The sequence below is a fragment of the Numida meleagris genome, chromosome 1, assembly GCF_002078875.1.
Source record: "Numida meleagris isolate 19003 breed g44 Domestic line chromosome 1, NumMel1.0, whole genome shotgun sequence".
Classification (NCBI taxonomy): Eukaryota; Metazoa; Chordata; class Aves; order Galliformes; family Numididae; genus Numida; species Numida meleagris.
The window spans coordinates 186,178,116-186,202,898 of NC_034409.1; the positions used below are offsets into that span (position 1 = coordinate 186,178,116).

General features: G+C 41.5%; 1 protein-coding gene across 1 annotated transcript; it reads left to right on the forward strand.

The window, feature by feature from the left end:
- Positions 1,237 to 17,213, forward strand: CTSC (cathepsin C). The gene is given in 8 exon segments (XM_021382320.1): positions 1,237 to 1,348; positions 1,351 to 1,635; positions 3,300 to 3,445; positions 10,003 to 10,169; positions 10,631 to 10,786; positions 11,870 to 11,985; positions 15,196 to 15,327; positions 16,077 to 17,213. Coding segments are annotated over 8 exon segments (1,602 nt in total). The 5' UTR covers positions 1,237 to 1,251; the 3' UTR covers positions 16,580 to 17,213.

Here is a 24,783-nt window from a genome sequence, read left to right on the forward strand (position 1 = left end):
ATTTTCCCCTTGAAAAGGGCTTTTATATATAACTGTTTCTAACAAAGGTATATTTACTCAGTGAATATTTTAGACTTTTTGACTGTATACATAACTTCCAGGATGTGAAAGCATCCACTTCTTGAATCTGGAGAGACAATGAAACAAGCACCCCTTCCCATGCACACTCAGTCATGCACTGTGCTACACTCAGCTGCACTCACAGCTCAGGGAAACATCTCAACAACACTCATCCTGTGTAAACAGTTTGGTTGGTGAACCTGTACCTCAGTAAGGCTTCCACTTTCTGGGGGAATTTTCTACATTTTTTCAGGTTATGGTCTGAGGTTTACTGCCACAGGTTTTTGGGGTCCCAGACCACATGCAGCACTGGCACCACGTGGTTTCCTGGAAGTGGGGTGCAGCTGTTACGGAAACCCTGACTCATTTTGTGCAGCTAAAATATGTGCTAGATAAACCTTGCTCTTCACAGCTGAATGACACTTGGTTAAGTAAACCAGGAACCAGACCCTCTTTGCAGGGGAATTCTTTGAGTACAGAGACCTTGGCTTGGGTTTTGGGGAAGGGACTTGGGAGACAATGCTGCCTTTTACAGAGGAGGATGCCCTTTGGAGGAAGGATACTGCCTGGGGAGCTGTGTGGACTTTGGGGAACAGGAGGCACTTTGGGTATTCACAGAATCCATAGAATCACAGAAATATTAAGATTGGAAAAGACCACTAAGATCACCTAGTCCAACCGTCAGCCACCCCCACCGTGCCCACTAACCATGGCCCTCAGTGCCACGTCTCCACAGTTCTTTGAACGCCTACAGGGACAGTGACTCCACAACCTTCCTGGGCAGCCTGTGTCAATGCATTACCACTCTTCCTGAGAAGAATTTCTTCCTAATATCCACCCTGAAAGTGGCTGCCTTTTGGGTAGGGTGACTCCTTTTTGAAGAGAATGATATGGACTTCAGTTGCTCAGGGGAGGTTCGGGTTGGATAGCGGTAATGTGGAAGTGTGCAAGAACTGTGGAGATGTTGCACTGAGGGATGTGGGTTAGTGGGCATGGTGGGGGTGGGCTGACGGTTGAATTTGATAATCTCAGTGGTCTTTTCCAACCTTTATGATTCTATGATATTGTGCGGGGAGGATGTCCTTTAGTGAAGGAGTTGCACTTTGCAGAGCAGGCTGTCCTTTGGGAAGGACGCTGTTCGTGGAGGAGAAGGACTCCCGTTAGAGAGAAGGACACCTTTTGGGAAAGGAGATGCTTTTAGATGAGGAAGAAACGCTTTGCAGGGCAAGCCGCACCCACACCGCAGCGCGTCCCAGACCCCCACAGCGGGTAGGCGCAGAGGCCCGCCCCTCCCGGCGCAGCACCACCGCTCCGGGGCGGGCCCAGGCCTAGGCCCGGGGGCGTGGAGGCGGCGGGGTCTCAGGGCCCATTTCAACGGCGGCAGCGGCGGAGGGCGGCGCGGTGCCATGGCGGGCTGGGTGCTGTGGGCCGCGGCGGCGGCGGTGGTGCTGGCGGTGCTGCCCGTGGGGTTGCGGGCAGACACACCGGCCAACTGCTCCTACGCCGACCTGCTGGGCGCATGGGAGCTCCGCGTCTGGCGGGCTGGCGGCCGCCACGGCAACTGCTCGCAGGCGGGTGAGAGCCGATCCCGTCCTGCTCCCCTTCCCCGGGTGGCCCGGCCTCGCGGAGGGCCTCGGGGGAGCGGTCCCCGTGAGCTGAAGGGAGGAGTGGGTGAGGGTGGGGGGAGGCTGCTGCTCGGTGCCGGGAAACCGAAACCGGTGGGCAGGAAGCATGTGGCTGTGCTTACTTTAGCAGCCGCCCTTTTCGCTGTCTGTTGGATACAGCTCTCCGGGTGACCGTAGCGGGCAGCCTTGTTACTGCGCTTCGGTCATTTTCGCTTCGTTTTAGTATGTTTTTGATTTGCGTTCAACTAGGTTTTATTTACTAGGATCAGCGTCTCATGCCGACTCACTTCTTCCTTCTTCGCAGCTCCAGTTGCCCTCCTGAGCTCAGCCTCTCCTACAAGTAGCTTTTTTTGCAGCAGCTTAATGTGGTTGCTCTCCAGGGTTATACCTGGCTGAGGGCTTGTTTCTAGTGAGCCTGGTAACCTCAGGAGGCAGAAATAGCCTTTTTCTGGAGAGGGAGATAGTAGTGAGTAGTTATTACTTTATTATTATTTCATTGTTATTTGAGGAGTAGTTAATACATAGTATCTAAGTTGTCTCTGTGAGACTGATTAGGCCAGGCAGGTAACAGGTAGGAGCATGGGAGGTGAAGTTGGTACTGGTGGGGTTCAGAGCTTTGGAGGTGCTCATGTTCAGCTGGCTAAATGTGAGCCAGCAGTGTGGCCAAGAAGGCCAATGGCATCCTGGCTTGTATCAGAAATAGTGCAGTCAGCAGGAGCAGGAAGGCAATCAACCATCTGTACTTGGCACTAGTGAGACTACACCTCAAGTACTGTGTTCAGTTTTGGGCCCCTCACTACAAGAAAGACATTGAGGCCCTGGAGCGTATCCAGGGAAGTGCAACAAAACTGTAAGGGGTCTGGAGCGCAAATCTTGTGGGGAGAAGCTGAGGGTTTAGTCTTGTTTAGTCTGGAGAAGAGGAGGCTTGGGGAGATCTTACTAGTCGATGCAACTGCCTGAAAGGAGTCTGGCAAGGTGGGGACTTCTCCTAGGTCATAGTGATAGGATGAGAGATAAAGGCCTTAAGTTTTGCCAGGGAGGTTCAGGTTGGATATTAGGAAAAATTTCTTCTCAGAAGGAGTGATGAGGCATTGGCACAGGCCATGGAAGTGATGGAGTCGCTGTTCCTGGAGGCATTCAAGAAATATGGAGATGTGACCCTGAGGGACTTGGTCAGTGGGCATGGTGGGGATGGCTTGGGATTGGACTAGTTGATCTTAGTGGTCTTTTCCAGCCTTTGTGATCCTATAATTGCTGTGAGGTGGTGTGGTGGCCATCACCTGAAATGAGCTGTTTAAGGGGAAGGTTTGTCACCATAAACACGGTGTCTGAGTTGTGCAACAAGTTGTTTTTAAATAAGCTGATGTTTTCCTGCAACAGATGTTTGGTACTGCTGTTGTGGCTAATTAAATGTGCAAATATTGTCTAATGTTGGAAAAATGAGCATGTGGATGCACTGTTAGGTAAGTGAGGTCCCTGTGGTGTACTTGCTTGATGTCTTTTTTGCAGGAGGCTTTATTCAATGAGTATTGCTTAGCATCTTTTGTAGTGAAATGAATATGGTATGCTTTGTACTCACTTTTAAACTTCAGTCTCTTTGCAATTTTTTTTCAGGGCCTGTGGAAAAAACAGTGCTTGTGAATCTTCAGAAATTAGATGTGGCTCAGGATAGCCTGGGCAATTTTGGTTTCTTCACTTTGATTTACAATCAAGGCTTTGAAATTGTGCTAAACAACTACAAGTGGTTTGCATTTTTCAAGGTGAGTTAACTTGTGTTTTGCTTCACTGAACATTGCTGAAATGGCCTATATTTGGGCTTCTCCTCGCTTGCTGGGTGCCACAGTAGGGCAGTGGGAACGCTTGGTTTTCTTCACCTCTAAGGTTTGCCTGGATAACCAGACAAATAGCTGCTTTCTTGCATTAAAAACAAAACAAAAAATGGTTGCTATTCCCTGAGTAGTGAGAGGAGAGCAGTAGTAGTATTGTTTGAAAAATCTCTTAACAGTGGTGCTGTTTTTGCTTCTTGGTGTGCTGGCAGCAGTTGTTAAAAACCTTCATGAAACTGACTCTCCCAGTGGCTTAGGAAAAAGAGTTGTTTCAGTTTTCTTTCTGACATCTTGCACTCAAGTGAAATATCAGACATAATTTCTTTTATCTTTCCTTAAAGATCTTCTCTGATGCATGAAATATGTCCTGTTCACTTTAGAAAGGTCATCTGTTCTCCCAGCTGAAGGATTTCTAGGGGCTTTAATACCAGAATAAGTCTTAAATCTGTAAGGAACTTTCCTACTCCTTGGGTTGGGTTTTTTGGTGCTTTTTTTTTTTTTTTTCCCCAATTCTCCAGTCCCTATTAATGACTTCAGATCAAGCTGAAAACAGTACTGATAGTCAGGACAGGCAGAAGACCCAGTTGCTGAGGGGCACTGCTGTTTATCTGATGAGTGGCATAATGAATCTGAAGGGTGACTTGAAACAGTCTGTGGGATGACTTGTCTGTTTGGGAGATGGATGTTCTGTGCAGCAGGACTGCTCAGACACTGTGTGCAGTCCTCAGCAGGAGGAGTGAATACGTTTCTTCTTCACTTCATAAGTTGTGGTCTTGTTTGGTTTTAGATGAGTCAATAATGAACACTCAGGCCTTGGCCTAGCATAGAATCTCTGAACCTGGGCTGGCAGTAAGGACAATAATGATATTACTTTTGTTTCAAATCAGCTTCCTGGGAGCAGCTATTCTTAGGCCTGTGTTGTCAGCTGTTAAGAAAAGTGAGTGATCTTCTATTCCAGGAGGGCCCTGGTCCTAACTGAAGTGATACATGAGGCTCTGACTGAGCTGTAACTTCCTCCATGCCTATGAGAGTCCACTTTATTTAAAAGGAAAGGGCAAAGTAGGTTTTACAAGATTGACAGTGATGATGTTTACATGTTTTGTTTTAAATATCAACTTTTTAAAGTTGGAGTGCTTCTGCGTAAATCAGGAGTTTATACTTGAGCAAGAGCAAAGTTTGAGAGAAATAGCTGATTGCTGTGCTCTCATCATCATCAAACAGTGACACGAAATTACCACAGTGCACATGTCTTGTAGGTTTGGCAGGTAATGCTATAAAAACTGCAGACTATGAAGAGTAGAAGAGGGCAGAATTGCCTCTGAAACCTCTCAGGTAGGGATTTTCCTGCAAGGTTTCCTATAGTGGGAGTGTCCACCTCAAAAAACAAACAAACAAAAAAAACCCCACTGGAGTTACTGCTTCTGTGAGGGTAGTGGACCGCTGTATGTTGTAGTATTGTACCAGAACTCAGGCTTTTTGTCATCTCTAGCAGGCGGAATTCAGCAGACATAGATAAGTACACCAAGGGCATCATAGGAGAAGGACATTTGAGCTAACAAGCTGGGAATCCTTAGGCTGATACTTCACATTGAAATGCAGAGGTGTTTAACAAACCACTACCATAAGCAGTTGAGTCACGTATTGATTATCAAACTAATTCTTGAATGTGAGGAATTTAATCACAGAAACAACAGCCTGCTCCAGAATATAGAGCTGTTTGGCACCAACTTGAAGGCAGCTTTCAGTTGTGAAATATCTTTCTGGAAGATGAAAGCCATGTCAAGTGACAGCTAAGTACCAATCTGGTATTTTTCTCTCTGCTTATGGAAACATAAGTGCTTTGATACGCAGGAGTACAGTAAAACAGTATAACAAAAATAATAGAATGTGCCCAAAGGAGAGCAACAGAGGTCCTGAAAATTCTAGAAATCATGACTTGAGAGTGGCTAACTGGTTAATTGAGCGAAGAACAGACTGCTAGGTGACCTCACTGCTGTCTGCGAGTTCCTTATGAGAGGAAGCAGAGAGGTGCTGATCTTTTATCTTTGGTGGCAAGTGTTATGAGTGAATGCTAGGGAATGGCATGAAGCTGTGTCAGGCAATGTTCAGGCTGGATATTAGAAGTTCTTTACTGAGGTGGTGCTTGGGCACTGGAACAGGCTTACTAGGAAAGTGGTCATGGTCCCAAGTCTCTCATTGTTCAACAAGTGTTTGAACAGTGCTCCTTGATATAATCCAACTCTCAGGTCGCCATGTGGAGCTAGGAGTTGGACTCGGTGACCTTTGTGGGTCCCTTTCAACTCAGGATATTGTATGATAAAAATGTTATAGAAAAAACTTGCTTATAGTGTACTTGAGGAGGTCATGTGATTCAACATGCTGCTCAAAAATGGAGTGAGTCAAATGTGCCTGAGCAGTAGCAAGGCACAATAGCTTGCATTTCATGACCATGAAATCCATTTGTAAGTAAATGGATTCATTATTAGTTTTGCATTCACTTTTGGTATCCAGACATAGCAAGATAGTTTGGACCATTTTAGTAGTAAGGATTCCATCAGCAAGACATGCTTAAATTAAAGGCTTATTTCCTTAAAAATTTGAGAGAGTAAGAACTCAAGCTGGTTACCTTCTGTATGTTTTATTCATGTTATTGCTGTAAAAAAAAAAAAGTTACTGAGGAGCATGAGGAAATATCACAGTGCTTAGTAAATAATTTTTTTTCCTTTTGTTTCTTTCTGCAAACAACTCATTGACTTTGTTGGGCAAGAGTTTGTAATACTGTCCATCATGAAACTATGATTTCACAATTGTCAGTGGGAACTTGGTCAGGCTGTTTGTAAGGAAGAACTTCAACTCTTGTGACGTGTCTACTTCAATCCAGTGATTTTTGCAATACCTATGAAATAGAAATAAGAAGTATTTAGTCCTGATAAGAACTGAAAATATGTTTGTCTCTATCAAATGCAGTTTGCACTCTTCTAGGACCAATTCCATTGCTGTGTAAAGCTTCTAGGGGAAAATAATGGACTCAACTCAGTGCATGCTTCAGAGTTTGATTGAGGAATGCCTGCTTATTATTTAAAATACTCATACCATTTGTACTTAATTCTGTTATGATTAAATTACTTTTCATTTGCTTAGTGTTGATCATAATCTAGTAAAATGGGCTGAAGTAGAGTGCTAATGGAAAAGGACTACTTGGAAGAGGAGCAAGAGGAAATAGTAGAAGGCAGTCTCTTACAGTATTGCCTAGCTTTGATTGCTGTTTAGGATGTGGTAAATGATAAAGACAAAGTGCCTTTGGAATTCATGGGAAAGAAGAGGTATCATCATGCTTGCTGACTGTCCTGCTTTATAGCAAGAAGATACTCTGTATTAAACATCAGTTCTGTAGTTGTTTATTGCTTTTACTACTTCATAAAATTGCTTATTTCTCCCTGAAATAACTTCACAATTTACACACTGTTCTGGAGTTACCACTTGATTCTGGATTGATGTTCTTTGCTTTTTTGTGGAGCAGTTGTGGTGGTGATTTCCAGAAGAAAGATTTCATGCTGATAAGTCATTTTGGAATTAGCTAAATTGTTTATCCTAGCATCTCAGTGAATTAGACTATTTTTCTCTTACAAATATTGATTATATATATATATAAATATATTTCATTATTACACAAAAAATGCTGTGAAGGTGGTCTCCTGAAAGAGTAACCATAACAGAAAACCTTGCACGTCTCCTGTCATGGCTGTCAGTTTGTGCTTGTCTGGACAACATTCATTGTTTAAGATCTGCTCATGAACTCCTGTTTCACTGCAGTTAAATTATGTGGCTAAAACCCCATTACCATGACTGAACAGATAAACTATCCTGATTGATCTACTATGATGCTTTAGCACTTTCCTCATTCAGCCATTGAGCAGAGTTGAACAGCAGTATTTCATATAAATGAATAGCTGTATTTTTGCTGATACATGTGTTTCAAGCATAGGGGCTCCACTGGTACTAGCTCAACTTCCAGTGCAATTCTTCACCATTAAGCAAAAATAAACTTATAATTACTAAAAAGAATGATGCGATCTTATCTAAAGTCTCTAGCTGAGCTACTGTACTGTGTGGATGTAGACCCAGCTTGTTCATTGATTATGCTTGTTTCATTTAGGTTTCTTTTAGTAGTCTTGCTCCTGTGACTTACTGACCAATCACCCACCCTTCATGTTTTTGTAAGATCTCACTGACTTTACAAGTTAATTGTTGTTTTATCTGGGGACTATGGACAAACGACTTTTTGCACAGAAGGAGTGGTTTGGGTGAGCTTATCAGTGCGTATTTTTCACTTGGATTGCTTTAATAGCTGAAGTGGATAAGCTCTAGTAGTACTTAATTTCTGTGCATTCTTTAACATAGACTAGTCTGTCTAGGCTTGCCAAGTGAAAACCCAGCTTCACTCTATGCTTTTGTATTCTTCATGTTAGAAGATATGGTTACTCTGCTTGCTGATTACTTGCAATATGAAAACTTGTTTCTTTTCTGGATTGCTATTATAGAGTATTTTGCTACACAAAGTAAGCTCTTTCAGACTACATATAATAAGCTCTTTCGGGCTCACGCGGTGACATCTCCCTCTTGCAGTTTTTCTCCCATTTCCCAACACACCAGATCTATTTAAAACTAGGGTCTTCACTGCTGAAATAACCAACCTAGACAAGTGACAGTAATTAAGGTTTAAATTTCAGGATGTTACAAAAAAAAAGCCTGCATATGTTTTTACTCTCTGTTGCTTAAATCTAAATGTTAGAGTTGCCAGTGCTGTGTAATTCTGCAAATCGTTTGAAAGTTAGAATTAAACTACATTAGCTGGACTCACTTAACTAGCAAGGTGCTCCTGCTGTTTTCCCAAAGTGTAAATGTGGAAGTATAAATCTCTGAACTGCAGAATATTCTTTGTAGCCAAGGAAATGCAGTTGTAGTTTATATCTGCTTGCATTTTGTATCAAGTAGCAATATAGCAGTTTGTTCTGATAGCCTCAATTTTTATATGTCTGCACAGTAAGGTGTCTGCGTCCTATTCCAGTTTAAAGTGTACTCCTGATGTTATAATGCGTAGGCATGCTTGTAAATTTTATGAGAAATGAGGGGCAAATCCTTCTGTCAGGCTTAATGTAGATGGTAATCCTCCTCCTAGAATTTGAGTAGGCTTGTGGGCTGAACATTGAGACCAGTAGCTGTGAAAGGGGATGGGATGGCAGCCCGAGTGTGCTGCAGTGCTGTATCCAATAAGGTCTCTATCCTTTCTCTCTTACCTCTTAGGGAAATAAAAAACTTTCAAACTTGAAACATACTGCTTTTACCAGCAAGGCCAGTACTCATAGAAAGTAGTTGTGCTTAGTCTAGTTTAAATCTGTTTAGAGGCATCACTGCAAGCCACTGCTTTTTTCAGCGAGGAGGCTACCAGCACCATTTTACTGAAATACAGTTACAACATCCATCTACAGTTGTGCATCTGCGGCAGCTGGAAGGAATTTAATGAAGTATTCTTGGATTAGGGAACTTGTATTCTGTTGAAGTAATCTGTGGTTAGAAGGCAAGCTAAAGCTTTTGTAGCTCAAGTTTTCAGTCTCTTGTGTAACTTAATACAAAACTTGAACCTTAAAAGATGAGTATAAAACTTTTCTCTCCTCAGACATTCTACTGTCACAAAATTGCTTAACAGTAATTTTTCATGCGAGTGGTTACAATGTTTGTTGTAAACCATGGTATGTAAACAAACTTCTCTGCATCTGTTAGGAATTCGTACTTGACCTTTTAGTGTTCTCTTCACCCACTCCCAGATTTCTCTTGAGTTACTCTCAATGGATCATCCCTTTTTTATCTCATTTTGTTAGCTGAGGTGAAACTGATTCTTCATACTCTTTCACCACACTTCAGACTTGAAGCAGTTGCAAGACATCCCACCTACTGCTCTGACTTGTGAAAAGAGAAATGCTCTAATACAGTTTTCCCTGAGATGTTACTAAGTGAGAAACATGCCAGCCTCCCTATATTTGATTTTCAAGTTGCCATGAGTCTTGGATTCTTCTAACATTTGCAGCAGTTTGAGGTTACTTTTCAGTGATTACAGATATGGTGCACTAATCCACAGGGGCCTTGGAAAGAAGGCTAAATACTAAGGTGTCTTTTATACCTTATTTAGAAAGCAACTGTTCAACCGAAAGAATCACCCCATTAGTTAATACCATTACCACTAATATATGATTTGTTGCTATAAGTGCAAGTCACAGCCCGACTGTCCTTTAGCAACTTGATAAAGATTGGTTTCCTTAATCTGCTTAATGTGTACTTAATGCGTTCTTCTGAAATTAAACATAGAGTGAGTTGATTGAGAATGCTTGGCCACTTTCTTTAAGACAGAACAAGAAGCATCTGGGTGGGTAGGGACTATTGCGATGCTAACACGTGCATGTATTCAATACCAGCATAACCTCTTTACATTTCAGTATAAAAAGGAAGGCCAGAACGTAACCAGCTACTGTAATGAGACTCTACCAGGATGGGTGCATGATGTACTTGGCCATAATTGGGCTTGCTTCACTGGACAGAAGGTTTCTTCATCTTCCTCAGATGTTCACGTAGACCAGCTACCTCTCCAGAAACCTAGAGGAGGGTAAGCAACAGATAAGTGATATTTTGCTGGCTGAAATGTTTGGTGACTGTGCTTCAGGTTTCATCAGGTTCAGTCAGCGTGGATCAATCCTGTGACTGGAGATGAAGTTAATGCCAGTGATAATGTTCAAATAAATCTTGAGTGTAGAAAGGCAGGGGAGGTTGTGCTAGTCACATCACAGGGATGCTCCTTCAGTCTGTCTTCCTGAATTTTCTGTTTAAGCCCAGTTCCAAAACTAGCATATCTGATGGACATGATTGAGATGATTGTATCTTGCGAGTTATGGGTTGTCTCAAATTTCAGAAGCCTTGCCTTGATCATATAATTGTATGACTCCTCGTTTCTACCTAGTAGAAGGCTCTTCCAGAACTGTGGCCTTCTCCACATTTAATCTGGTAAATATTTTCATACTTCAATCCCAGTCCTTTTCTTCATTGTACTGTTTTGTTTCTTGATTGCAGGCTTTCTAGCAGACGCTTTGTGCACAACTTTGACTTTGTAAATGCTATCAATACTTACCAGAAGTCCTGGAGAGCAACAAGATATGAGGAGTATGAGAAGTTTTCCCTGGAAGAACTAACAAGAAGAGCTGGGGGTCTCTATTCCAGGACTTCAAGGTACTACAGCCTTTTGGTTTGCCATTGATGGTTAACACTCACTGCTACAAAGAATATGCTCATCTTTGTCCTGACTCTTCCTTGCTGGGTTTTGGATAATAATTTAGATGTTTAGTGTTTCAAGCCCTCTAGCTCACTTTTATGGCGTGCCAGTTTATTTGTCCGTTTGAATAACAATTCCTAAATCTGCTTTCTCAAGCAGCCAAGACAAATGGAGTCACCTCCCCTTTAATCTTACTTTGCCCAGTAACTTTCTGGTGAGTTCACACGTGCAGAGAAGAAGGAACAGTCTTGGGTAGACAGGTGTGTGACATTGCAACCATCAGCTGCTCGCTTGCCATAGCTGTCAGCCTCTGCATGGCTGTCTTCCTGGTTCTGCTAGTTGATAATGGCAATTAAAAAGCAGGGAAGTGCATTCCATTATTAAACATGGATGAAGATTTTCTAAGGGAAGTCCTTGGTTACTATGGCAACCTGTCTTGCCTGCAGCCAGTGTCCTCCATAATTGGAGCGGAGCGATTTCTCAGTTTCAGTGAAGTAGCCCTGAGAGTATGTTTAGGGTCTTGCAGGCCACGTGGCAGGTTAGTAATGAGTATCTGGTCCTCCATTACATCATCAATGTGAAAACCTGAATTTTTCAGGTATTTTTTCTTTCTTGATGGCTGTTTCTCCTTTGAATTCTTCCATTTTCTACTTGTATACTGCTGTGAGTGGAGTGCTACTGATCCTTTCCAAGCTGTGGCAATTGTATGTTTTTAGAAGAACATCATAAAATCTAAAAATTTATTTACATGGGAGTATTTCTACAGTTGCTGAGAGTTGGCACTTCTGGCTAGGGCACATGTTTTTGAACTAATTTGCTTGTAGGTACTTCATAACGCAGTTCCCTCTGGGATCTGAGTATGTCTTGCATCCTGTTGAAATTAATATTTTGAGACTGACACTCACTCGGCATGGATGGAGGCAATTTCAAATTGCTTAGTGTGTAACTATGCAACCAGTAAAAGAGGAAGGTGACAATGAGTGTTACTTGTTTCCTTACTTATTGTTATATGTTACTTAAAAACGTATTCTTCTCTTTAGGCCGAAGCCTGCACCTCTAACACCTGAGTTACTCAAAAAAGTTTCAGGCTTACCAGAATCCTGGGACTGGAGGAATGTGAATGGTGTCAATTATGTCAGCCCTGTTCGGAATCAAGGTAAAAATTATACATATAACTCTGAAATGCTCTAGAACTCCTTTGATGTACTCTGTAGTTTGCTGTTAACAGGTTTTTATCCTACTTGTTTAGCGTCTTACAGCTGATAGATTGCACCTTTACTGTGAGTAAGCTGTGGAAACTTTGTGGAATCCTGGCTGACAGCACTGCCACAATTAAGGTGGTTGTTGTGGTAGTGCTGTTATCGTAGCAGTATCTTTTGCTGGAGTAAAAGCCAACAACCACAGTGCCCTGCATAAAGACAGCTGTCAAGTTTTATGCGGACAGTCTCGGTCACGGCTTTCTGCGTGCTGACAAAACTGATGTGCACTTATTCTTCCCCTAACTCCTGCTGATGGCAAATCACCATGAAGCATTAATAAATAACTCATGAAAATTGTCTGTACTGCCCTAAAATCTTATCAGAACTTCAGCAGTTGCTTAAATAGCTATTACAAGGTGAGATGTCAGTTGCTATGAAAAGTATGTATACGATAGATGGGGGGGGGGAACAATTTTTCCCCCCTGTATTACATACAGTGTCCCATGTGCTTAAAATAGGTTTCAGCATATACAGAAACAGTGTCTTCTTCCACAGGCATTGTGATGTGAGATACTTGTTCTGCTTCCCAATTAAATTGCTACATATTGGAAGCCAGATATGCACTCAGTTAATGCATGCCTTCCATTCTAGTTGGAAACAAATTTCCACCTGCTGTTAATTATCCAGTTACAACTTCGAGGGAAGCAAAATGTGTGTTAGTGAGGTGGGGAGGAAGGGGGTTACTTATATAACTGGACCTACATCTATGATTTAGTTCTGCCGAATTCTGCCAGCTAGATTCCCAGTAGAAAAAAACATAGAAAGGCTTGTAGGAGTTCTAGATCACAAGCTGTCACGTCACATTGCTGAAAGATGGCAACAGGAAATGATACAGTCCTGTGCTTTCTCCTCATGTGAACTGCAAATGTCCCAAGAGCTGTTTGTTCTTTCCAAACTGAGGAACTCTCAGTCTGAAGCTTACTCTTTTCCCTTTGTGTTGCTTCAAGGTTTCTCTAAACGAGAACTGCTCTGCTGCTTCCAGTAACTGAAGTGCCTATATTTTTTTTCTGTAATCAGAGAAATCATGCTGAGTATATTAAATGTCTGTGGAATATGCACTCTGCTCCATTAAATAAGAATTCTAGCCTTCAGGCTTTCAAAAAGCAAACAAAAAACCCCACCCAACAACAGAAAAAACTGCTCACCAATTAAGTTGTGCTTATCATAGATGGCGTGATTTTCTGAGGCGCTGAGCTCTTGATTTTTAAAATGGTTATTAGGTGACTAATTAGAACTTGACATGGTGGAGAAGGCTATAAGCAGTAGGAAGCTGCATGTGAATGTAGCATGTGAAGTGAACAAGAATTAGAGGAGAAATTTTTGTTTTTTCTATATTACCTTGAGACATGGCAGGCTTCATGCAACTACAGTTGTCTTGGATTGTTATGCTTACAGGCAGCTTACAGAGCAGTAATGGCATCTTTCAGCCAAGAAGTGTGTCTTCTTGGAGATAGCCCTGCCATTGCTTGTTATCAAATTTACTGGGCAGGAGAGGAGAGAAACCTAAATATTTAGTTAGCCTTACCGTGCAATTCCAATTTCCCCCAAGTTGTGCAAGGTTTTTTTGCAGATAAAAATGAGTGGGAAGTCTGCTCAGCTGATTGTTTCCTAGATGCTGTGTCCCCTCCTTATTATTCTTCAACATCTATCAGCCCTTTCCTGCAGAGCAAGTGGCATCTCATTTGGCTTAAGCTTTAATTGTATCTGGAGGAGAGAATTTCTAGAAAGCCTCAGGAAAAGCAGCTACTCCTGCTGTTGACTCCCTGCTGTTAGTGTGATTCGCACATTAAGAACTGCACGAATACCCCTATGATAAGAGTTTAAAAAAAAAAAACACGTATTACATAAAATAAAACGAAAAGATGTATATAGCAACCACCCTTGCAGATTTCAGATTGAAATGGTTGCACTGATTGTGTGTCAAAAGCACAACGAAGTTTTCTGCAGCATGGCCCACCTTGGATGCTGTGACTGTACAATGGCACCTTTCACTGTTTCAGCTAGCCCTGCTGGGCAAAAAGCATTCTTCTTCAGACTGATTTTTGCCCCTTCTCTTCAGAGATGCATCTAACTCAGTGAAGGTGCAATTTCACAAAGTCTTGCTTTTGTTACAGTTCTGCTTTTATACACCTACGCAGTTCAAGAAAAACTACTTTGTTTTGTTCCTTAAGCCTCCCTCCTTTTCATAGCTCTGCAATTCTTGACTTTCCTACTGTCAGGAAACAAAGGGAAATTGGGCACCGTGGTGACAATCAGACAAAATAGGACCTCATCCATGTAATTGTCCTTCCCTGTGATGCATGTCATTCTACTTCTAGAGGTTGTTAATGTGTTACAAAAACTTCCTAGGGAGTGAAGAGGCCTAAAACTAGAAGCATTACTAAATTCTGTTCCGAAAGTAGGAGCCTTAGCTCTTTGCCAGGCAACGGAAGGGAAATTTTAAGTGCCTCAGAAAATCCAGTGTACAATCAGATGTCCTTGGGGGAAATAAAAGGAACTGGCATGAATACACAATATCAAACCTAGTATTTATACCACTAGGCTCTCAAAAGTGAGTTATTTTGGGGGTGGTTCTAGAGGTGGAATATTTTAACAAGAGATTACAGCACTAAATCCACTGATAGGTTGAAATAATCTAGAACAGTTTTGTCAGTGTTCGCTTAAAATACTTCACTGTCTCTCAGCTTTTGTGCTCCTTAGAGGGTTATAGTCTGAGGCAGTAGGTTGTGAGGCTTCTCTGCTATAATATGAACCCTCTTGATTCATTCAGGATGAATAGCATGGATGTTAAATGATACTGATGGAAAAATCCTGAAGAGTAGAATATCGTCTCTTATTCTGGAGTAACTCAGTGTTGTTTAAAAAAAATAAAACAGTTGCTAAAGCTGTTTTGAACAAAACTGCTTACAAGCCTAAAAGGTAAATGTGTGTTTAAAGTTCTTGCTTTGTCAGTGTTTAACACAGTGATTATAAGTTGGTCTGTCAGGTTTTAACTCTTGTGCAGTCTAGTCATACTGGTACCTGAATGCAGCTGACTCACTTTGTTTATGTGACTGACTGCTCATGTTGTTTTGTGGTGTGTTTTTGTTTTTTATTCCTTTCCTTAGCCTCGTGTGGCAGCTGTTATGCATTTGCCTCCATGGGCATGCTGGAAGCAAGAATACGTATCCTCACAAACAACACTCAGAAACCTGTCTTCAGTCCCCAGCAGGTTGTATCTTGCAGCCAGTATTCTCAGGGTAAGTACACTGGTGCATACACAATTAACTTTCAGTATTAATGGCACTGCAGGAGTACATTTAAAACTTACCCACTTTCCTCTCACACACGATTTTGTTCTGTTGTCAGAATAATCTGGCAAACTACTCTTTATAGTACTTTTTTCTTTATTTTCCTGAAAGAAATAGTTAAAAATATACTAGAGTTGTCAGCCCACTTTGCTGTTGGGGATGGCACTGGACCAGGAGTAGGTGGGCTCCATACTAAGGATGTTAATGGATTTTAAGTAGATGGTCACTGTCTTCCAGAGCAATTTAAGGAGCACGGCTGAAAATGTAGCTAGGCTGTGAAGCATGCCTAGAAAGAAAGGAACCAAGTATCCTTAAAGCTTATTCAGAGAGAGAAGGAACATATGGGCAGGGAGTGATGAATAAAAGCAATGACTAAGATGTCAAATTTTCAGAGGAGAGTACCCATGCTATAAGAGCTTTTTTGTAGCATACAGTCAGCTGCTGTTCTTGATGTCAGGAGCGAGTGGATGAGGAGGTGGTCCATGTATTAGAATGTTCCCAATACAGTTCCCACTGTGCTCTGAATTTTGTTTTGTGTAACTTAGAAAGCTAGCTATAGCTAACTGGAATACTAGGATAACTGGTGGCACTGCAACTTGTCTTCAGTACCATAGCCTGAAAGCATTCCAAGATTTGAGTAGGAGCATCCCCCGTATCAAATAACTTTCCAAGGGAATAACCAGACATTTCTTGTTTAGGTTGTGATGGTGGCTTCCCGTACCTCATTGCTGGGAAGTATGTCCAAGACTTTGGTGTGGTGGAAGAGGACTGCTTCCCTTACACAGCCCAAGATTCTCCATGCTTGTTCAAGCGCAGCTGTTATCACTACTACACTTCTGAGTACCACTATGTTGGTGGTTTCTATGGAGCCTGCAATGAAGCCCTGATGAAACTTGAGCTTGTTCTGGGTGGGCCAATGGCTGTTGCCTTTGAAGTTTATAATGATTTCATGTTTTATAAAGAGGGAATCTACCATCACACTGGGTTGCAGGATGACTTCAACCCTTTTGAACTGACCAATCATGCTGTCTTGCTGGTGGGCTATGGTAAAGACCCAAAAAGTGGCGAGAAGTTCTGGATTGTCAAGAACAGCTGGGGCACGTCATGGGGAGAAGATGGTTACTTCAGAATCCGTCGTGGCACTGATGAGTGTGCAATTGAAAGCATTGCAGTGGCTGCCACTCCTATTCCAAAACTCTAAATGCAGAGGTCTTCATCGAGTGCCTTTGAGAAGGAAATTCTCATTTATGAGAATGTACCAATTTCTAGAGAACGGTTAAAATCTGTTCCCTAGCTTAAACAAATGAGCTTTAATGACATTTTCCAAACCAGAGAAAACAGTTTTGCTAGGTGAGGACACTGTAAACTGCACTGTGTACTGTAGGCTTCCTCTCTGGAGTCTACAGTATATCACCTACAATGCAGTAGGCATTTTATTAACAGTGGCAATAATTATTAATCACAGGATGTACACTTTTTTTGTTACCAGTTGCATTTTTTTTTTTTTGCCATGGACGATCTTGAAGATCACAGCAAGTGCCGTGATAATCTGTAACTACTCTGAAAGGACACTGTAGTGCCTTACTTCTCAGAAATCATCAAGTCACTGTAGTTTAGAACTTAAGTGTGCGTTGGGGAGGGAGAGGGCAATTCTGCTGATTAAAGGGAAAATTTAAAGCTTTAAGTGTCCTGCAAAAACTGCAAGTCAAACTCTTACAATGATGAAAATCAATTCTACATTTTGGCCTGTTGCTAAATGCTCCAGTTCTGGATTTTATTGCTGTACTTTGCCATTGATCATCTCAGAGTTCAATAAAAATTACCCCACTACTGTAGTTGTTTGTACTCGAAGTAGTTTTGAACTTATCAAGAACTTCTTGCTTTATCAAGATGTATAATGACTGGGAAGGAGGAGGAGAGAAGTCAACTAAAAATCATCCAAATGAGGCCGAGATTCTCAGCTATGCCACGTAAGTTTGGCAAAACCAGGCAAGGTTGTCCAAGAGTCTGGTGGTCCTTGCTGAGTAAACTGGCTAGTTCCCCACTAATCCTGCTTATTAGGCCTTCCTTGTTCATCTCTTGCTATATCTCAAATATGCAGGGAAGAAGAATGGAACTGGGGGCGCAGATGGGACTTGCAATACTTTGAATGAGCCATTGCTTTCTAGGTGAAATTAGTACTTTGTTATTGCAGCAGTACTAGGTCCTTGCTGCTCACGTGAATGTCCTAGAGATGAGACCTAGTTTCATGGGTGGAAGAAAATTTTAGTAATCTGCTACAATAATAGTTGACCAAAACAGTATTTCTTAATATAAAATACATATATTCAAGGACATGGGGAACTTTATAAATGGATGAATTGTCTGTTTGTGGTCAAAATGTCTTATTTAAATTAGATGGGGAAACTCCTTTTTACTTCAGTTTCCCATGAAGACAATATATCGAACCACGCTAACAACAGTCTCCAGGAAAACATAGTGTTAATTGGATCACTTTAGCTGAGGCATGTTGGGTGTGGGGAAGGTGCGGGTCATTTTCAACTTGTTCCTTCCCGCAAGGGTTATTTGATGTTGCTGCAAACTGAGATGCCCTGTGATGACTTAATCCTGTGGTAGTGGCTGCAGTAAAGTATGAGGCTACACCATTATCCCACAAATATTTTCCTGAAATTCGCAACCAAGCATGACGACACATTTTCTCTTGTGCTTCTCCCTAGACCTGAACCCTATTCCTAGGCTTCCCATACCAGTGTTTTCCCTAAGAAAATTGTTCCTGAGGTGTGAGAGGCAATACTACTGTCCCCTTGCTTTTTGCGGTGCGTGGAGACGGACGGTGGGGTACAGATTTCCCTAGACAACATATGCATGGTTTGTGCCTGCTGTGTTACCATGCATAATAATGGTGTGATAGTTCATGTGCTGGTAAAGAGCTCTCAGTAAATTACCCAACGCCTTTTATCCAGGGGTTGATTTGAGTCGCAGTAATAAAACTAAAGCTGAAAATTGCTTGAAACTAAACAATCAGGGATAGAAGAAATGGTGTCTGCTTTCGTTATGAAAGACAACAGTACTGACTGCACTGTAATGCCAGCAGCAGGCTGCCTGCTATGTTGGTATTGTAGCTGCACAGCTGGACCTAATTTGGATGACTGCTTTTCTATACATAAGTAGCCATGTTAACACAGATATAAACTCTTGTGAGGTATGAAAGATGGTCTTCTGCATGTAAGTGATTTGCAGGCTTATTCTGTCACCTGTGAGTGCCTGCGGTTTCACTACAGAGGTACAATGCATTTTGAATATTGATATTTGAATGTCAAATGCATTCAGATGCGTCTATTCTTTATAAGCAGCTATCTTCATGAATTTTGCATGGATGTGGGAGGTTCTTAGTTTTCTTTAACATCTCTACTACTGTTGCAGAGATAAGCTTCAGAACAGATACAAAAGGTAGGTCATCCTTATTAGTTTTACACCCATCAACCATTAGGAAACTGGATCTTAATCAACTCTTCAACAAGCTGCTGCTGACACTTGTGGCACTACTAATATAAAGATGTGCTGTTCACCTTGATTCATGTTAGCTATGTCTTCTAAATAAGATTATATTTTCTTTTGTTAGAAATTTCTGTCTGTCACTCCTTGTGTGTGGCAGCTGCACTGGTGCTAACATGAGGATGGGAGAGTTCTCAGAGCTGCCTGTCACCATCACTGCCACCAACAACTGTCATCAGATGTGCTTGTTTGCCTTTGACTCACTGTGGTATGTGAATGTCCCATCAGAAGTAGAGAAGTATGGGAAAGCTTGGCTATAAGTACAGAAGACTGCAAAAGACATGCTACCTACAAAATGGAGAGGCACACGTCTCTGCAGCTTCACCTTTTCTAAGAGACTATAGTTTGTTCAGATGGTTTCTCTATGAGTGATTTGTTAAATGGAGTAGCTTGAAATGAGAAACAAGGTATCACCTAGGAGAATAATTGCACATTTTTGACAAATATGTCTTGCAGTGAGCAAGTAGGAGCCCAGTCTGTATAACTTATGAAAAGAAACTTAATAGATAATGTCATGGTTGATAAACACTTTGAGTGGAAACTGAGCTGATCATCAGCCCAGCAAACGTATTAAAAATTCAGTGTTTTGATCCTGGATATGTAAAAAGGACAAATAAACTTTAGTTGTTTAGCAGCAAGTATAGTAAATACTTAAAATCTACTGAAGGCCATGGTGGTGTCTCCATCTCGGGAGTTGGGTCGTTTTGTAGTTTGAGCACTTCCTCTGGCACAAGAACCGCCCAGGGGAATCTGATAGTTGGTATATGAAGGAGACCTTGCCAGACCATCATAACTCCTTGCTGTGGTCTGAGGATATGAAATGCAAGGTGACTTTTAGCTTCCAAAGTTGTCTGTCTAACCTGACATTACAAACTGTATCTGAAATTATAGAAACTGTGAAAACTAGGGCTAAGAATTTTGTGAGTTATATAGATCCAAGTGTCTTGGGAAGAAAAGGAAAATCATAATGTGGACCGGTGGATATTATTAAAATAGCAAACCTGGGAGAATACCATACTCTGATAGCTTCTCTTTTCTCTCCTTTTCTTTAATGAGCTGCGCTCAAATCTGTTGCTTTCCTTTCTACTGTTGCCGGAGGCTTAAGAACTTGTTTGTAAAAAGAAGTTAAAACCACTGGACTGCTTCAAAAGGTTCCCCTGCTAATGTAGGACTTAGTATGACCTTCAAGAACATTAATTTGTATACCTTAACTAATTGGCTTTCAAAGTGTGATTACAAGTTCGTAGGTATTGTTAATGGATCAGCTGCAAGGATGTAAACTGGAGAATTCTGACACGTTTCTTTCTCAATTCTTATACTTAAAAAGAAACAAATGATTATTTTTCTTTTTGAGATGCAAAAAGATGGAATAACAAAACATTTTTTCAGTGGTTTCATCCCTTTACCAAAATTTCCAGTTCTAACTTTCTCATTCTTGACAATCACTGCCTTACCCTCCAGAGCATGACTTTTTCCACTAAATCATATATTGCTTCAGAAAAAAAAACATTGCTTCAGAAAAACCATTTCTGCCATATGTTAAAATTTCCTTTAGAACATGAAAGCTATCACTGCTTTCACTTTTACCTCAATAGATGGGGTTTATTTAAATTTGACTCTGCTCTAGATCATCATGAGTGATAGAGGCACCTTTATATAGCTGAGGCTAATTTAACATTGTGTTGAAATTGCATAGGAAATTGTGTGGCCTCCAGAATTTTCTGAAGAGCAATGCCTGGAGCCTCCTGGGGCTGGGGTGCAGTGGTTGAATAATGAGTGAGGAGAAAGGTTCTGGGGCTCATCTATGCTCAGATCTGCCAGTGACTTAGTGGGAGCTCTGGGGTGTTGCATGAACAGGGCAAGAGTATTGAAGACTCAAATCCTGGATGCAGGGCAAAGCTTTGTTCATGGTATCTGTAGTATAAAGTTCGACAAATAGTGATCTTGGTCTGTGTGTTAATGGGAGAAGTGTTTCGATTGCAGGTGCGGAGGTGCTTGTCTTTGTTAAGGGTGTCAAAGCCACAGCCTTCGACGTATGCACCAGTGCTGTAGGGAGTAAAGTAGCACTTGAGTTGTAGAATGGTGTAGAGGATATGTCAGGAAGCCTGGATAGTGACACACTTGAACCCAAGTTAGTTCACTAAGCCTGGTTTCCCCCAACGCATGCATTGTGCATGTAGATGGGTGTTTAGCTGCCTTTTAAAAGTAAAGTTGAACTCAGTTTGAAGCGGTGACTCAAGGAGAGCCCAAGCGTATTTAAAAAAAAAAAAAAATCCATATTCTGGATGTTATACGTATCATGTGATAACCAAAAAAAGAGGTGAAAGCTTCGACTACAGTATGAAATAACAAAATGTGCTTGCCTACCCCTTCTGCATAGCAAGTTTTAAGCAAAAAAGTCTCTCATTCTCCTTGGCTGAGACCCAGTGTATGTTGTGTGATCAGAGCAAAGTGTCAGTGAGTGCAGTTCAAGCAAGCTGAGGTTTCCATGCTGGTTGCTATGGTTTCTAGAAGGGACTGTAGGCTGAAGCAGAGCATGAACATGTGTGTGCATGTTTAGGTTTCAAAAAAAAAGAATTACCAGTGACCCACAAAATTAAATCGAAGGTTTCTTCTCCACGTGATCAGGTACAGAATAGTAACAGAGCATCATTTTTGTTAGGTCTCTCTGAATACCAGGTAGGGCAGAATGGAGAGAGTTGAAGCCTTTTCTGTTCAGTCTACAGTGGAACAGGCATGCGCATACACAGAGTTTTTCTATATTTGCTTGAGGCAGACATACATTTCTGCCAATTATTCCTAATCGCTTCATTTGGATCAACTGACTTGATCCTGCAGATACCATTTAGCTTGAGATGCAGAAGCTAAATGAAGCTCTGTCTCTTGGTAACGTCTTGCCAGGATAACAGCTTAGTTATTCCTTCACCCAGAAAATGTTGCTATTTGCACTTCAAGACTTATACACGGGTTTATATTTGAAGTGATCCTTGGGATCTCCAAGTTACCTCACTAAAGGATGAAGGACTGTGTAGAAGGGCTGATAGCATTTTAGTAATACCACAGTTTTATGCATTCTCATATGCACAAAAGTTATTGAAAGTGATGTCTTTGCCTTAGGAGAATTTCAGTAGTTTGGAAAATATTGTACGTTCTTAAATGCCCAGCACTTCCAACCTTTACGCTCTGTGTCTAATAATGGATTTATTTTCCCCAATATTAACTAACAGTACAGAATCCTTGTGATAATATTTAGAAAGGAAATGCAATGCATGCAAATGTATATATAGTAAAAAAAAAAAAAAGAAACACCTTATTTAGAAACCTTTTCCAATACTATCTTCTTCAATGTTTGTGACAGTAATGTTATATATAACAGTGGCCTCTTCTACTGTTCTGTTTAGCATTTAGCTAGAATAAATATGATTTTTGGTCTGGAGTGTACATCATAAAATCACAGAATGGTTTGCGTTGAAAGGGACCTTTAAGACCATCCAGTTCCACCCCCTGCCATGGGCTGGCTGCCACCCACCAGCTCAGGCTGCCCAGGGCCCCATCCAACCTGGTGTTGAGCACCTCCAGGAATGGGGCACCCACAGCTTCTCTGGGCAGCAGTGCCAGGGCCTCACCACCCTCATAATGAATTTCTTTCTAACATCTAACCTGAATCTACCATCTTTTAGTTTAATACCATTCCTCCTTGTCTAATCACTATCAGACTGTACAAAGACAGTCTCCATCTTGTTTATAAGATCCCTTTACATACTGAAAGGCCTCAGTGAGGTCTCCTCAGAGCCTTCTCTTCTCCAAGCTGAACAACCCTCAGCCTTCCTCCTTAGGAGAGGTACTCCAGCCCTCTGATCATCTTCATGCAGTCCTTCTCTGCTCTCAGAGAGTTCTTCTCTCAGTCTGTGTTCTTGCTTGGGTTTGCTCTAAGGATGTACACAGGATTCCCTAAGATGTTTCCAACCTGAGTATCTCAGAAGAATTAATCTTCCTGAAAGTAGATGTACTGGGACTGCTGAGAGGCCTCAACATCATCTGGAAACCAGAGTACCCGAAGCACCAGCCTCCTGGCTTTTGGCTCGCTGCTCTGCCGTTCTTGCTCCCAGTCCCTTTGTGAGCCCCACTTCTGCACTGTACTTGCAATCTGGGTAAATCTCATGAGCCTTCAAAATTGTGGCCCTATTTTGGGAACTTTTCATCTCAGCCTGTAACTTTTTAGGCATAAGCAGCCTTGCTCAAATAGCTGAATATTTGTAAATAGGGGAGCACTAAGCCTCCAGTCTGTACTATACTATCACTTTGCACAAGGATTGCCTTCTAAATCTCATACATTAATGAGGTTGTCGAGGATGTGAATTTTATCACTCAGTTATGTTCCTACCTCCTTTCCTGAAGCCCTCTATTAACCTTGGGATTATACGCACGGGTTTAAAATCAGTAGGATAATAACTGTAGGAAACGACATCCAGTTGTATGTGTGCTGGGAGGGAATCAATTACAAGAAATGGACTAAAAGGCCAAATCATATACATAAAACTTGGGAGTGGGATGATAAAATATAACCAATGCAATGTTTTTGTTTTCCACAGAATGTATCTATTTTCTGTGTGCTGCCCTGAGGAAAGAAGTCAAAATAGGGTGATTGCATCCTTCAGACTGCTGGGGGCTGATTTTTCAGCTTCAACATTGAGAAGTTCATTTTTTTTCCTTTTTAATTAAAGAGGCTGGTGAAGCAAAACTTAATGTTATCTCTCTTACCCATTCAGATTGTATAGATTTGTAATAGCAGCATTAAAATTGTTCTAAATGGAAAATGAATGGGACTGACTGGGTGTGGAAACAACAGGAGGGACAGCAGGGGATGAGCTGTAAGGAAGGCAAGTGCTGATAGCACATTAATTGACAGTGCATTAAGTTCCCAGCACATCTGCATCAAGTCCTTCAGGACACATGGCACAGGTCACAAAGAGCAACATTAAAGAGGGAGCAATTGGGAAAAAAAAAAGAAGAAAAAAAGACAGCTCACCTTCTTATGTCACTAAGCGGTAATGTTGAAAAGAAAAGGACAAATTGTTCTAAGCAGTAGCATCCAGGCAAGAAGACTAGATACTTTAATAGGTAAGTCATTGAATCACAGACGGGTTTGGATTTGAAGGGAGCTTAAAGATGAGGAGATTATGAAGGTTCAGCTGCTGGCATGCCTTTCCTTCCTATTACTTCAAGGAAACCTGGCCAAAGCACAGGTATGTGTGAGTATAGGTATACAGGCTATCTGAACATATGTCATGACTCTTGTGAGGAGATGGGTGTGAGAGCATTGTTGTCCTAAAATAAAATCACTTTCCCCCTTACAGATCTTGCATTGAACTATGCTATACTGCTGCTACAGTGAAGCAATGTTAATTACTACAAAATCTCTGGCTTAAGAGTTCACCTACAGGTCTCCAACTACAGCCCCTTTCCTGAGTGTTAACTTGAGCGGTGTTTTGATCCTGTGAATGAGCACTATGGCAAACCTCATGTTTAACTTATTATTCGCCTACACCTTTCTCTGCCATCCCGCTTCCACAAAGAAAAGAAATGATGGCTCTGCTATGGCAGGTGGTGGCCTTCTCACATAAATTACAGATCACACTATAAACCATAACCAGTTCCCAGCAGAAAGGACAGGACTCCCATCACTAAAACAGCTTTCAACATGGATATGGTTTCTTTTGCTTGAAAGAGTGCTAAAACCAGGATAAAAGTGGTCAAAAATGTAAAAAGTTTGCATTTCTGAATTACTAAGTTTTTCTTACTTTAGTGATTTTTTCTTACTTCCTAACAAGTTCATAAAAAGCCATGAAG